Raw genomic sequence first — 11982 nt, 5'->3', positions numbered from 1 at the left:
GTGTTTAGCTGAAGATGGGGTTTAAGGTGAGGGTTTTGGCCATTTGGGTGAGTTAGTTTTCCTGGCCTCTCCCAGGTATATGTTATTAAACTTTTGTTCTCCTGTTAATCTGTCTCGTGTGGATTTAATTCTTAGACCAGCCAGAAGAATGTAGAAAGTAGAGGAAAATCTCTTCCTCCTGGACACGGGCATCTCAATCTGTGATTGGAAGAGGAAAAGTATTTGGGCGAAATGCAGCTCCTAGGAAACGATTTTGGATAAGTAAATGAAAACAAATCTTTCTGACTTCTGTCTTTCTTGTGAATGTCTATTCTGTTTTTCATCATTCATCTATATAAATAGAGCCATAATTGACTGCTGAGTGCTAAAAATGAGTATAAGTTCAAATAGAGGACTGTGGTTATTACAGAGGGAGCCACTTAATGTTCATAAAAGCCTTCTACATTTCCTCTTTTTTAAAAAAAAGTTATTTATTTATTTATGGCTGTGTTGGGCCTTCCCTGCTGCATGTGGGCTTTCTCTAGCTGTGGAGAGCAGAAGCTACTGTTCGTTGCCAGGGCATGTGGGATCTTCCCAGGCCAGGGCTTAAACCTGTGTCCCCTGCATTGGCAGGCAGATTCTTAACCACCACGCCACCAGGGAAGTCCCTACATTTCCTCTTTGGGATACACCTAGAACAGGTTTTATAAAGCTCAGCAACTGAATTTATCACTGCACGTAAGTGCTTTTTGTTGTTTATAGTAGCAAAAATCTGGATATAACCCAATTGTCCATTAATAGAGGAAAAAATGAGTACATTATGACATTATGATCTATTATATGGGATTTGTACAGGAGTTTAAAAGAATGATTTAGAGTTGACCTGGAGAAATCTCCATGTTATTGTAAGTTAAAAAAACAAAAAACAAAAACTTCGGGGTAATGAGCATGGTATTAGCTTGTTTTTACTTAAAAAAGCAATTAAACTTATGTGTATGTGATATATACACATACACAAAAGTTTAATTCTCTACGTTTTACCTAACTGGTGCTGGGGCTCAGGACAGGCTGTCCCAAAATAGGCCACATATTTTGAATTAAAGTTACTTAAGAAATGGCCAATGCAAGAGGGACACCCTGACCCACCTTTCTGTATCCCTGAAAGCAGGAAATAAATCTTCCGTGTGAAAAGTGCACCTGCATCTGGAGGTAGAAGGATGCCCTTATCCCCAGAGACAGGGTATTTAGTCCCAGAAGCCTATTATAAACAAACCATGTTACTTCTTTATCAATACTACCCCAAGCCTAAACTCTTTTTAGACTCTTCACTAATTGATCACCCCAAACCTGTTTCTTTGACCTGTCAATTCCTTACTAATTTATTGTTTCCTTGTCTAAAAAGTACAAAAGCTGCCTGCTTTGGCCACTTCTTAGGTGCCATTTCTATAAGACCTCCATGCGCGTGAAATAAAATTTGTTTCTTTCTCTCCTGTTAATCTGTCTTGTGTCATTTTTAATATTAGTCCAGCCACAAGAACTCAAGGCAGGTAGAGGGGGACATTTTCCCCTTCCCGACACTGGTTATGACAATAAGGTTGCTATATACCACCCTTAGACACAACTTCAAAGGGAGAATAGCACCATGCTCACCAACTAAAGTCTCCTTCCTAATTATAATAGGAGTGTCTCTGTGTGGGTATGTGTGTGCAGACAGAAAAATGTGGAAAAGCATACCTTAAAATGTTAACAGTGGATACCTGTGTGAGGGAGAATTGAAAGAAGCTGGTTGAGGAAATTAACTTTTCTTTATATGCCTCTGGATTCTTTTGATTTATAAAAAAAAGAGCATGTATTACTTTTATAATAAAAATTCAATGTATAAAACTAGTCTAGTAGAAGCAGAGCTTAAAAATGGAGGCTGTTTAATCAGCCCTTCAGTAATGTTTATGGATCAGAGGTCAATTTTTTTAGCTCTGCTGTAAGACCAACTACTGGCTGAGTGGTTGTCTAAACTGTTCATGTTCTTTGTGGATTGATGATGCCCAAGTCACATGATAATTGCATAACCTACCAAATTGCTGGGCTTTATGTTTTTCACTACCCAATTTCCCCTATTTCTTTATGTACTCTAGACTACATTTTATGGAAGCAAATTTATCAGTGTCTTTCTCACAGGAGCTTAAGCTCAGAGACAAGCTCAGACTTTTTTGAGAAAAGACCTTAAGGATTTAATGTTTCATCAGGCATTGGGTACAATGGTCTGTGAGGCACTGGAGGAACCAAATTTTGTTCTGCACTGCAGAAGCTGAATATGAGGGGTGAGCAAAAAAGTGGAGTAAAAATATTTTTATTGCCAAGTATGTTATTTTACCATCCCCCATCTGCATTTTAATCAGTAGGAAAAGTGTCCTGAGGGTAATAGCTAAATCTTTCAAAAAACAGATGAGGAGATGAAAGAAGAGGATTCTTAATAATAACTATATATTGAGCATTATGGTGTGCCAGACATTGTGCTGAAACCTTTTTGAAATTATCTCGCTAAATCTTCCCCACAAATCTATAAGGTCTGTATTATAATTATGCGTATTTTGTAGATGAGGAAATGGAGGCTGAAGAACTGAGAGTAGTGGCTTGTCCTAGGTTCCCCAGCCAGTAAGTGACAGAGTTAATACCAGTTTATTTTTTTCTATAAGTAGATTCACCATACATCCCAGTTTGCCTGGGCTAGTCCCAGTTTACATCTTGTATCCTGAGGTAATTAGTAATGGTGTCCCCTTACCATCTCACAAATGAACCGGACAACAAATTTACAGCTGCTCCATCTCAAGAGTTCCCAATCTTGGTACTATTGCTTTTGGGGGCTGGAAAATTCTCTGTTGTGAGGGGCTGTCCTGTGCATTATGGATGTTTGGCAGCATTGCTGGCCTCTACCCTCTAGATGCCAGTAGCCCCCCACCCAAATAACAAACAAAAATGTAACCAGATGTTGCCAAATGTCCCCTGAGGGGCAAAGTTGTTCCTACTTGAGAATTACTGCATCTAAAGCCTATGCTCACAAAAATTTAACTACAGAAGGAAAATACCATCTATTTGCTACAGAACATGTACTATAAGCCTACCTATTACACTAGCTGGCATACACCCTGTACTCAATAAAAGTTAATTTCTTGGGGGCATTATTTGATTTCCCAATTGTAGAGAGGTACAAGGGCTAAACAAACAATGAACAAGATGACTGGAGGGCTCTAGTGATTAAAATTGGTTTGTTGCAATTCTTATTAGAGAAGACTGAAATGGTGTACTGGGAAGTGACCCAGAAGCCTCCTGGCTGCCCGTTCTGGTAATATTGTGGAATTTGATTCTTGATTCCATTGGGTGTCATGCCTTAGTAATGAACATAATAGCCAGGGAGACAGCCAGAGAATGATACGGTATGTTTTACACTGCAACCTTCTTCAATCATAATAGCTAATAATAATCAGTGTTCTGTTTTCTCCTACTCTTCTTCTTAGAAATGACCACCATTTCTTTCATACCATCATTTTCCATTTATTAGCAATAACAGAGGAAATACCAATAGCACCAATCAAAAATGAATCCATATGACGTGTTTTATCCTTACGGCTGTAATAACTAGTAACTAACATGGACTGGAAAGCACTTTGCAAATGTAAAAGTGCTGTACAGATGCATTATAATTATCATCATTAATAAATTAGCCCGATTCTCCTAGTATTCAAAAGGCACGTAAGGTCAGATACATGGGTTTCAGTGGGGCAAAATGATTACAACCTACAATGATGTAGCAATGGTTCACATGTGTTAGCAATAAGTTTTACCCCATGCAATCCTGCAGAGCTGAAGTTACACACCCTTCAAAAAATGGGAGAATGAAGCTAAAAGTAGACAAAACAGGTTTGAGGTTTTTTTGAGATTTAATGCTTTTAATAACAGACTCCTACCTCTTTTATGTTAACTTTTAAAAGATAATATAATTAATCAAACTTCTAAATTGTACATTTTAACAAATTAAAATTTCTTATTTAAGGTGACAGTAAATTTTATTATTCTCTATGAGCTGATATTCCAGATACTGTTAGAATTTCAAAGTATTCTGTAACTTCAAAGAGGTCAGATTGGTAACTTTTGTGCTTGCACACCCTCAGGAAATACCTTCAGTATGCATTCCAGAACTGTTACTAGAGAAAAACAGCTTTAACCATTCCCTTGCCAGCAAGAGTCTTGGCAAGAGACAGCTCTTGGCTGACCATAAATAAAATTCCTTGAATCACCAGTATCTTGATTTAAGAAAGAAATTTTACTGTGTCTTTCATACATAAAAGTTGATTAACAATGGTTAAAAAAACTCTACTGCACTTTTTCACAGGTGTACAAAAGGAAATATAATGGAATTACATTCAACAATAAAGCTTAAAGTTCACTCTAGGTAATAGTTGCAGTAACATTCACATACACAAGCACAGAGTAAATATATATCAGGAGTCTTATAATAGCATACAGCATACATATGGGAGATTGAGCTCAGGTAACATCATAGGTGTTAGCAAGATTAGCAATTCAGAGTGTTATAGAAAAGGAAAACTAAACCAAAGAGAAGGTGTTGGCGATCACACCAAGACAAATCACAGAATTAGAGGATTGGAAAGTCGCTCACTGTATGTATGAGAAAACAACATTTTTCTTCAATTTCTGGGTCTTGATACAGTTGGTTAGAGAAGGTTGTGTATTCAAAGTGCACATAATTGTTTCTTAGAAAACAGAGAGCGAAAGATCCTTTTATTTAGTAATTAATACATGCAAGAGGCAGCCCCAGAGTGACCTGAAAGAGTAAAGCTGTGATTGGCAGGTGGCCGGTATAATACAGATGTTTCAGGCAATTCTCTTAAAGCACTTCTGTAGCAGCAATGATCATTTAAATGGCTGTAGGCTGAATTCTCTTTCGAGGATAGTTTAGGGGAATTGAATTCATCATATTTCTCTTTAAAGATTTATAGTTATAGATTTTCTCTTTTTTAAATAAATCTATCAACAAACAGCATAAAGTGAGGTGCTGGGGTTTTCTTTTGCTTTTGCATATGTGTTGTCGGAAAAGATTCTGACCTTTTCATAACATTGTGTGCAAAAGAATTTTTAATAAAGTGAGCACAAGGACATATGCAGGAAACACATCAGATCTGCTTCTGTTGCCCTGGTTGGCCCCCTGTTAAACACTGAACTATTGGCTTGTAGGTAAAATGCAGGTTTTAGGTATAATGACACCACAGCCAAGAGACTTAGGGATTCCTAAAGCCTTGTCAATGGGGGGAGTTTTGTCTGCTAGAGGGTGGCCACTGCCTCTTCAGTTGTAAGATTTAGAAAGTCTGGTACCTTTTCGTTTCACATTTCCCATTGTTGATTTGCCTTTGTTTCCCAGCCCTCCTAGTCTAATCTGGCCCATCCCAGCCAACATATTCCCCGGTGGCCACACATACCCAGTGGCCACAGACACTCAAGCTGCTCAATCTCAAAACCTTTCAGCCTGCCCTGAAAGTGTCATCAAGACAGGATCCCCGGAGCACAGGGCAGAGAGTCCAACCTCTCACTGGCGGGGCTGGGAAGCCTCTCCTTTGTGGCGGAGGAGAAAGGAGACTTGGGTCTGCTTTTTAGGTTCTGAAAACAAGCCAGAGTGGAGAGAGAGAGTTAACACCAGACTTAGTAAAGCTTTTAAGACAAAACTTGTTAAATGTGATCTAGACAGACATAGGGAACTTTCTGCAGATTTCTGAGGTCTATAAGAAAGGGCTCACGTGGATAGGAAAAGGGAGTAGGGAGTTGCTACATGGGAGAGATTTGCCATTATTACAAAAACTGGCTAAGTGGCTTGTTTCCATTAGATGACCTCACTGGTCACTGTTGTCAGTCGTGCTGTTCCCTTTCTCTTTTTTCTCCTGGGTCTTGTTACCCTTCTTCTTTTTCTTCTTTTTCTTGGTCTCCTCCTTTTTGCCGAAGGTTATGAAGTCACTTTTGTCAATTTGGCTGTTAGTAGGCTCCTGCCGGATGGAGATGATTGCAGGAGATCCTGGGATAATGAATTTGTCTGGCAACTCACCGGGACCAGATTGTTTGGGGTTGCCTGGTCCGTATTTAAAGGTCCAGCTGTTGCTGTTGACACCAGCACCGACTGGAGGGGACACCTCTCCTGCCTCTGGTTCTGCAAGACAAACCATCACAAGTCAGTCACAGAGTCAACATATGCTTTCCATATGCCACACCAGGAGCCTGAACACAGGAGAGGCTGCACAGATGGTCATGGCTCCCATGAAATCGTGAGTTATTTCTTCAAGCCTAGGGCAAGGCCAATGTTTGGAAACGATTTTTTTCACCAGAGGGTCCAGAAATCTACATTTCTAGTAACATATTTTTGGTTCTTTGTGAAGAATTTTCTAAAGAATATCTGGTTGTGATTACCCTGCCTGGGAGTGGGGCAGGAAATGTACTGGATTAAAGCAGAATATGCGATAAAGTACCTAGGAATAAATTTAACCAAGAAGATGAAAGACCTGTACACTGGAAACTTTGTGACATTTATGAAAGAAGTTGAAGGAGATAGAAACAAATGGAAAGATATTCCATGCTCATGGATTGGAAGAATTAATATTGTTAAAATGCCCATACTACCCAAAGCAATCTATAGATCCAATGCAATCCTTATCAAAATTCCAATGGCATTTTTCACAGAAATAGAACAAACAATACTAAAATTTGTATGGAACCACAAAAGAACCCAGTAGCCAAAGCATTTTTTAATTTTATTTTTTAGATTTATTTATTTATTTATGCATGCATGCATGCCACATGGCATGTGGGATCTTAATTACCCTACCAGGGATCAAACCTGTGCCCTCTGCAGTGGAAGCATGAAGTCTTAACCATTGGACCACCAGAGAAGCCCCAGCCAAAGAATTCTTGAGAAAGAAGAACAAAGCTGGAGGCACCAAGCTTCTAAACTATATTACAAAGCTATAGTAATCAAAAGAGTATGGCATAAAAAGACACACAAATCATGGAAGAGAATACAGAGCCCCAAAATAAACTCATGCAAAAATGGTCAGTTAATTTATGGCAAACAAGCCAAGAACATACAATGGGAAAAGGACAGTGTCTTCAATAAATGATGTTAGAAGAAATGGACAGCCACATATAAGAGAATGAAACTGGGCCTCTATCTTACACCACACACAAAAATTAACTCAAAATGGGTTACAAACTTGAACATAAGACCTGAAACCATAGAACTCCTAGAAGAGATCATAAGCAGTAAGCTCTTTACCATCAGTCTTAGCAATGATTTTTTTGAATCTGATAACAAAAGCAACAAAAGCAAAAATAAACAAATGATACTACATCAAACTAAAAAGCTGCTGCACAAAGAAGGAAACCAATGAAATGAAAAGGCAACCTACAGAATGGGAGAAAATATTTTCAAATCCTATATCTGATAAGGGGTTAGTATCCAAAATATATAAAGAAGTCATAGAATTCAGTATTAAAAAAACTCCAAACAATCTGATTGAAAAATGGAAAGAAGATCTGAATAGACATTTTTCCAAAGAAGACATACAGATGGCCAACAGGTATGTGAAAAGGTGCTCAATGTCACTAATCATCAGAGAAATCCAAATCAAAACCACAATGAGCTATCACCTCACACCTGTTAGAATGGCTGTTAACAAAAAAACTAGAAATAGAAAGTGTTGGTGAGGGTATGGAGAAAAGGGATCCCTTGTCCACTGTTGGTGGGAATGTAAATTGGTGTAGCCACTATGGAAAAGAGTATGGAGGTTCCTCAAAATATTAAAAATAGAGCTAGCATATGATCCAGCAATTCCCCTTCTGGGTATGTATCCAAAGAAAGCAAAAACACTATCTTGAAAAGATATACGTACCCCCATGTTCACTGCAGCATTATTTACAATAGCAAAGATATGGAAGCAATTTAAGTGTTCATCGATGGATGAATGGATAAAGAAAATGTGATACACACACACACACACACACACAGCTGAATTTTATATATATATATAATTCAGCCATAAAAAAGAATGACATCTTGCCATTTGTGACAACATGAGTGGACCTCAAGGGCATTATGCTAAGTGAAATGTCAATATTTAAATATTTGACAAAATAACACCGAGAAAGACAAATACCACATGATCTCACTTATATGTGGAATCTAAAAAAACAAACAAAAAAACAAGCTTATAGATACAGAAAACAGATTGGTGGTTGCTAGATGGTGGTGGTGGTAGTGAAGGGTGCCAAAAGGTACAGACTTACAGTTATAAAATAAATAAGTCATGGGATGTAATGTACAGTACGGTAACTACAGTTAATAATACTGTATTGCATATTTGAAAGCTGCTAAGAGAATAGATCTTAAAAGTTCTCATCATAATAAAAAAATTTTTTTGTAACTATATATAGTGAGAGATGTTAGCTAGTCTTATTGTGATAATTTTACTATGTATACAAATAGTAAATCATGTTGTACACCTGGAACTATTATGTGTCAATTATATCTCAATTAAAAATAAAAGATAAGATATACATAGGTACATGTAAAGTATTATAGGACCGAGAGGCAAAAATTATTAACTACACTTGAGAAAGTCAATTGAGATTCCAAGAGAGGTGAAATTTATGCTGAGACTTGAGAAAATGATTATGCATCCACAGGGGTTTACAAGTCAGTCACAGAGTCAACATATGCTTTCCATATGCCACACCAGGAGCCTGAACACAGGAGAGGCTGCACAGATGGTCATGGCTCCCATGAAATCGTGAGTTATTTCTTCAAGCCTAGGGCAAGGCCAATGTTTGGAAACGATTTTTTTCACCAGAGGGTCCAGAAATCTACATTTCTAGTAACATATTTTTGGTTCTTTGTGAAGAATTTTCTAAAGAATATCTGGTTGTGATTACCCTGCCTGGGAGTGGGGCAGGAAATGTACTGGATTAAAGCAGAATATGCGATAAAGTACCTAGGAATAAATTTAACCAAGAAGATGAAAGACCTGTACACTGGAAACTTTGTGACATTTATGAAAGAAGTTGAAGGAGATAGAAACAAATGGAAAGATATTCCATGCTCATGGATTGGAAGAATTAATATTGTTAAAATGCCCATACTACCCAAAGCAATCTATAGATCCAATGCAATCCTTATCAAAATTCCAATGGCATTTTTCACAGAAATAGAACAAACAATACTAAAATTTGTATGGAACCACAAAAGAACCCAGTAGCCAAAGCATTTTTTAATTTTATTTTTTAGATTTATTTATTTATTTATGCATGCATGCATGCCACATGGCATGTGGGATCTTAATTACCCTACCAGGGATCAAACCTGTGCCCTCTGCAGTGGAAGCATGAAGTCTTAACCATTGGACCACCAGAGAAGCCCCAGCCAAAGAATTCTTGAGAAAGAAGAACAAAGCTGGAGGCACCAAGCTTCTAAACTATATTACAAAGCTATAGTAATCAAAAGAGTATGGCATAAAAAGACACACAAATCATGGAAGAGAATACAGAGCCCCAAAATAAACTCATGCAAAAATGGTCAGTTAATTTATGGCAAACAAGCCAAGAACATACAATGGGAAAAGGACAGTGTCTTCAATAAATGATGTTAGAAGAAATGGACAGCCACATATAAGAGAATGAAACTGGGCCTCTATCTTACACCACACACAAAAATTAACTCAAAATGGGTTACAAACTTGAACATAAGACCTGAAACCATAGAACTCCTAGAAGAGATCATAAGCAGTAAGCTCTTTACCATCAGTCTTAGCAATGATTTTTTTGAATCTGATAACAAAAGCAACAAAAGCAAAAATAAACAAATGATACTACATCAAACTAAAAAGCTGCTGCACAAAGAAGGAAACCAATGAAATGAAAAGGCAACCTACAGAATGGGAGAAAATATTTTCAAATCCTATATCTGATAAGGGGTTAGTATCCAAAATATATAAAGAAGTCATAGAATTCAGTATTAAAAAAACTCCAAACAATCTGATTGAAAAATGGAAAGAAGATCTGAATAGACATTTTTCCAAAGAAGACATACAGATGGCCAACAGGTATGTGAAAAGGTGCTCAATGTCACTAATCATCAGAGAAATCCAAATCAAAACCACAATGAGCTATCACCTCACACCTGTTAGAATGGCTGTTAACAAAAAAACTAGAAATAGAAAGTGTTGGTGAGGGTATGGAGAAAAGGGATCCCTTGTCCACTGTTGGTGGGAATGTAAATTGGTGTAGCCACTATGGAAAAGAGTATGGAGGTTCCTCAAAATATTAAAAATAGAGCTAGCATATGATCCAGCAATTCCACTTCTGGGTATGTATCCAAAGAAAGCAAAAACACTATCTTGAAAAGATATACGTACCCCCATGTTCACTGCAGCATTATTTACAATAGCAAAGATATGGAAGCAATTTAAGTGTTCATCGATGGATGAATGGATAAAGAAAATGTGACACACACACACACACACACACAGCTGAATTTTATATATATATATAATTCAGCCATAAAAAAGAATGACATCTTGCCATTTGTGACAACATGAGTGGACCTCAAGGGCATTATGCTAAGTGAAATGTCAATATTTAAATATTTGACAAAATAACACCGAGAAAGACAAATACCACATGATCTCACTTATATGTGGAATCTAAAAAAACAAACAAAAAAACAAGCTTATAGATACAGAAAACAGATTGGTGGTTGCTAGATGGTGGTGGTGGTAGTGAAGGGTGCCAAAAGGTACAGACTTACAGTTATAAAATAAATAAGTCATGGGATGTAATGTACAGTACGGTAACTACAGTTAATAATACTGTATTGCATATTTGAAAGCTGCTAAGAGAATAGATCTTAAAAGTTCTCATCATAATAAAAAAATTTTTTTGTAACTATATATAGTGAGAGATGTTAGCTAGTCTTATTGTGATAATTTTACTATGTATACAAATAGTAAATCATGTTGTACACCTGGAACTATTATGTGTCAATTATATCTCAATTAAAAATAAAAGATAAGATATACATAGGTACATGTAAAGTATTATAGGACCGAGAGGCAAAAATTATTAACTACACTTGAGAAAGTCAATTGAGATTCCAAGAGAGGTGAAATTTATGCTGAGACTTGAGAAAATGATTATGCATCCACAGGGGTTTCCAGTGCAAGACTTTCCCAAGAGTCTAGTTGGAAGACACACCATAAAGTACACCAATGACTTCTAGAAGAGTAGAGGTCAGAGCTAGAGAAGAAGAGTAATGGTCTGTCTGAGCGAAGTGATCCCAGTGGCCATGACATTGAAACCTTTTGGCATCACAGCAGTGTTCGGTGGAGCCATGGAAAGTTCTGCCAGATAAACAGTTTACGTTTGATTGTAGTTTGGGATTCTCTACATTTGCTACTTCCATCTCCTTACCTTCCACCACTTCTCAATCTCCTCTAATTTGGTATCCTTGAGCACTACTTTTCTAACATTGTTCATGGCAAGCTCACTGATTATATTACTTCCAAAGCCAGTGGTCACATTTTAGTCTTCATCTTATTGAACTTCTCAGCAGCATTAGTAATCCCCTTCTTGAAACACTTATTTTTTTATGAGTTCCGTATCAAACCATTCTCCTGACCACTCTCTCTGGCTGTTCTTTGTCAGTTTCCTCGCAGGATCCTCTTTACCTATGTATTGCAGCTTCCCTGGGTTTGGCCCTAGACCTTTTCTTCTTCTTTCTCTTCACTCTCTCCTTTTGGAATCTCAGCCTGTCCATGGGTAAACATACCATCTAAATATGCTGATGAGATACAAATGTATACTTAAAGCCCATAGGTCTCTCCAATCTCATGTATCCAACTGCCTATCTGGTATCTCCTCTTGGTAGTCTCATGGGCAACTCACACTGAAGGAATC

The 11982-nt window shown here is 37.4% G+C and overlaps 1 protein-coding gene across 4 annotated transcripts in view; it reads right to left on the bottom strand.

Annotated features, from left to right (window-relative positions):
• Nucleotides 1-3507: 3507 nt before the first annotated feature.
• LOC112404344 (protocadherin alpha-C2) overlaps nt 3508-11982 on the bottom strand; it is a 102582-nt gene continuing 94107 nt past the window's right edge. For all 4 annotated transcript variants that reach the window (XM_024752238.1, XM_024752237.1, XM_024752236.1 and 1 more), the window contains one exon: nt 3508-6190. In XM_024752238.1, coding sequence (XP_024608006.1) covers nt 5880-6190 — 311 coding nt within the window. In that variant the 3' untranslated portion in view covers nt 3508-5879. The remainder of the gene's footprint in view (nt 6191-11982) is intronic.

This window comes from Neophocaena asiaeorientalis, unplaced genomic scaffold, assembly GCF_003031525.2.
Source record: "Neophocaena asiaeorientalis asiaeorientalis breed wild unplaced genomic scaffold, Neophocaena_asiaeorientalis_V1.1 scaffold204, whole genome shotgun sequence".
Lineage (NCBI taxonomy): Eukaryota > Metazoa > Chordata > Mammalia > Artiodactyla > Phocoenidae > Neophocaena > Neophocaena asiaeorientalis.
The sequence above is the reverse complement of the archived record's forward strand: the minus strand, read 5'-3'. Positions and strand labels throughout refer to the sequence as shown.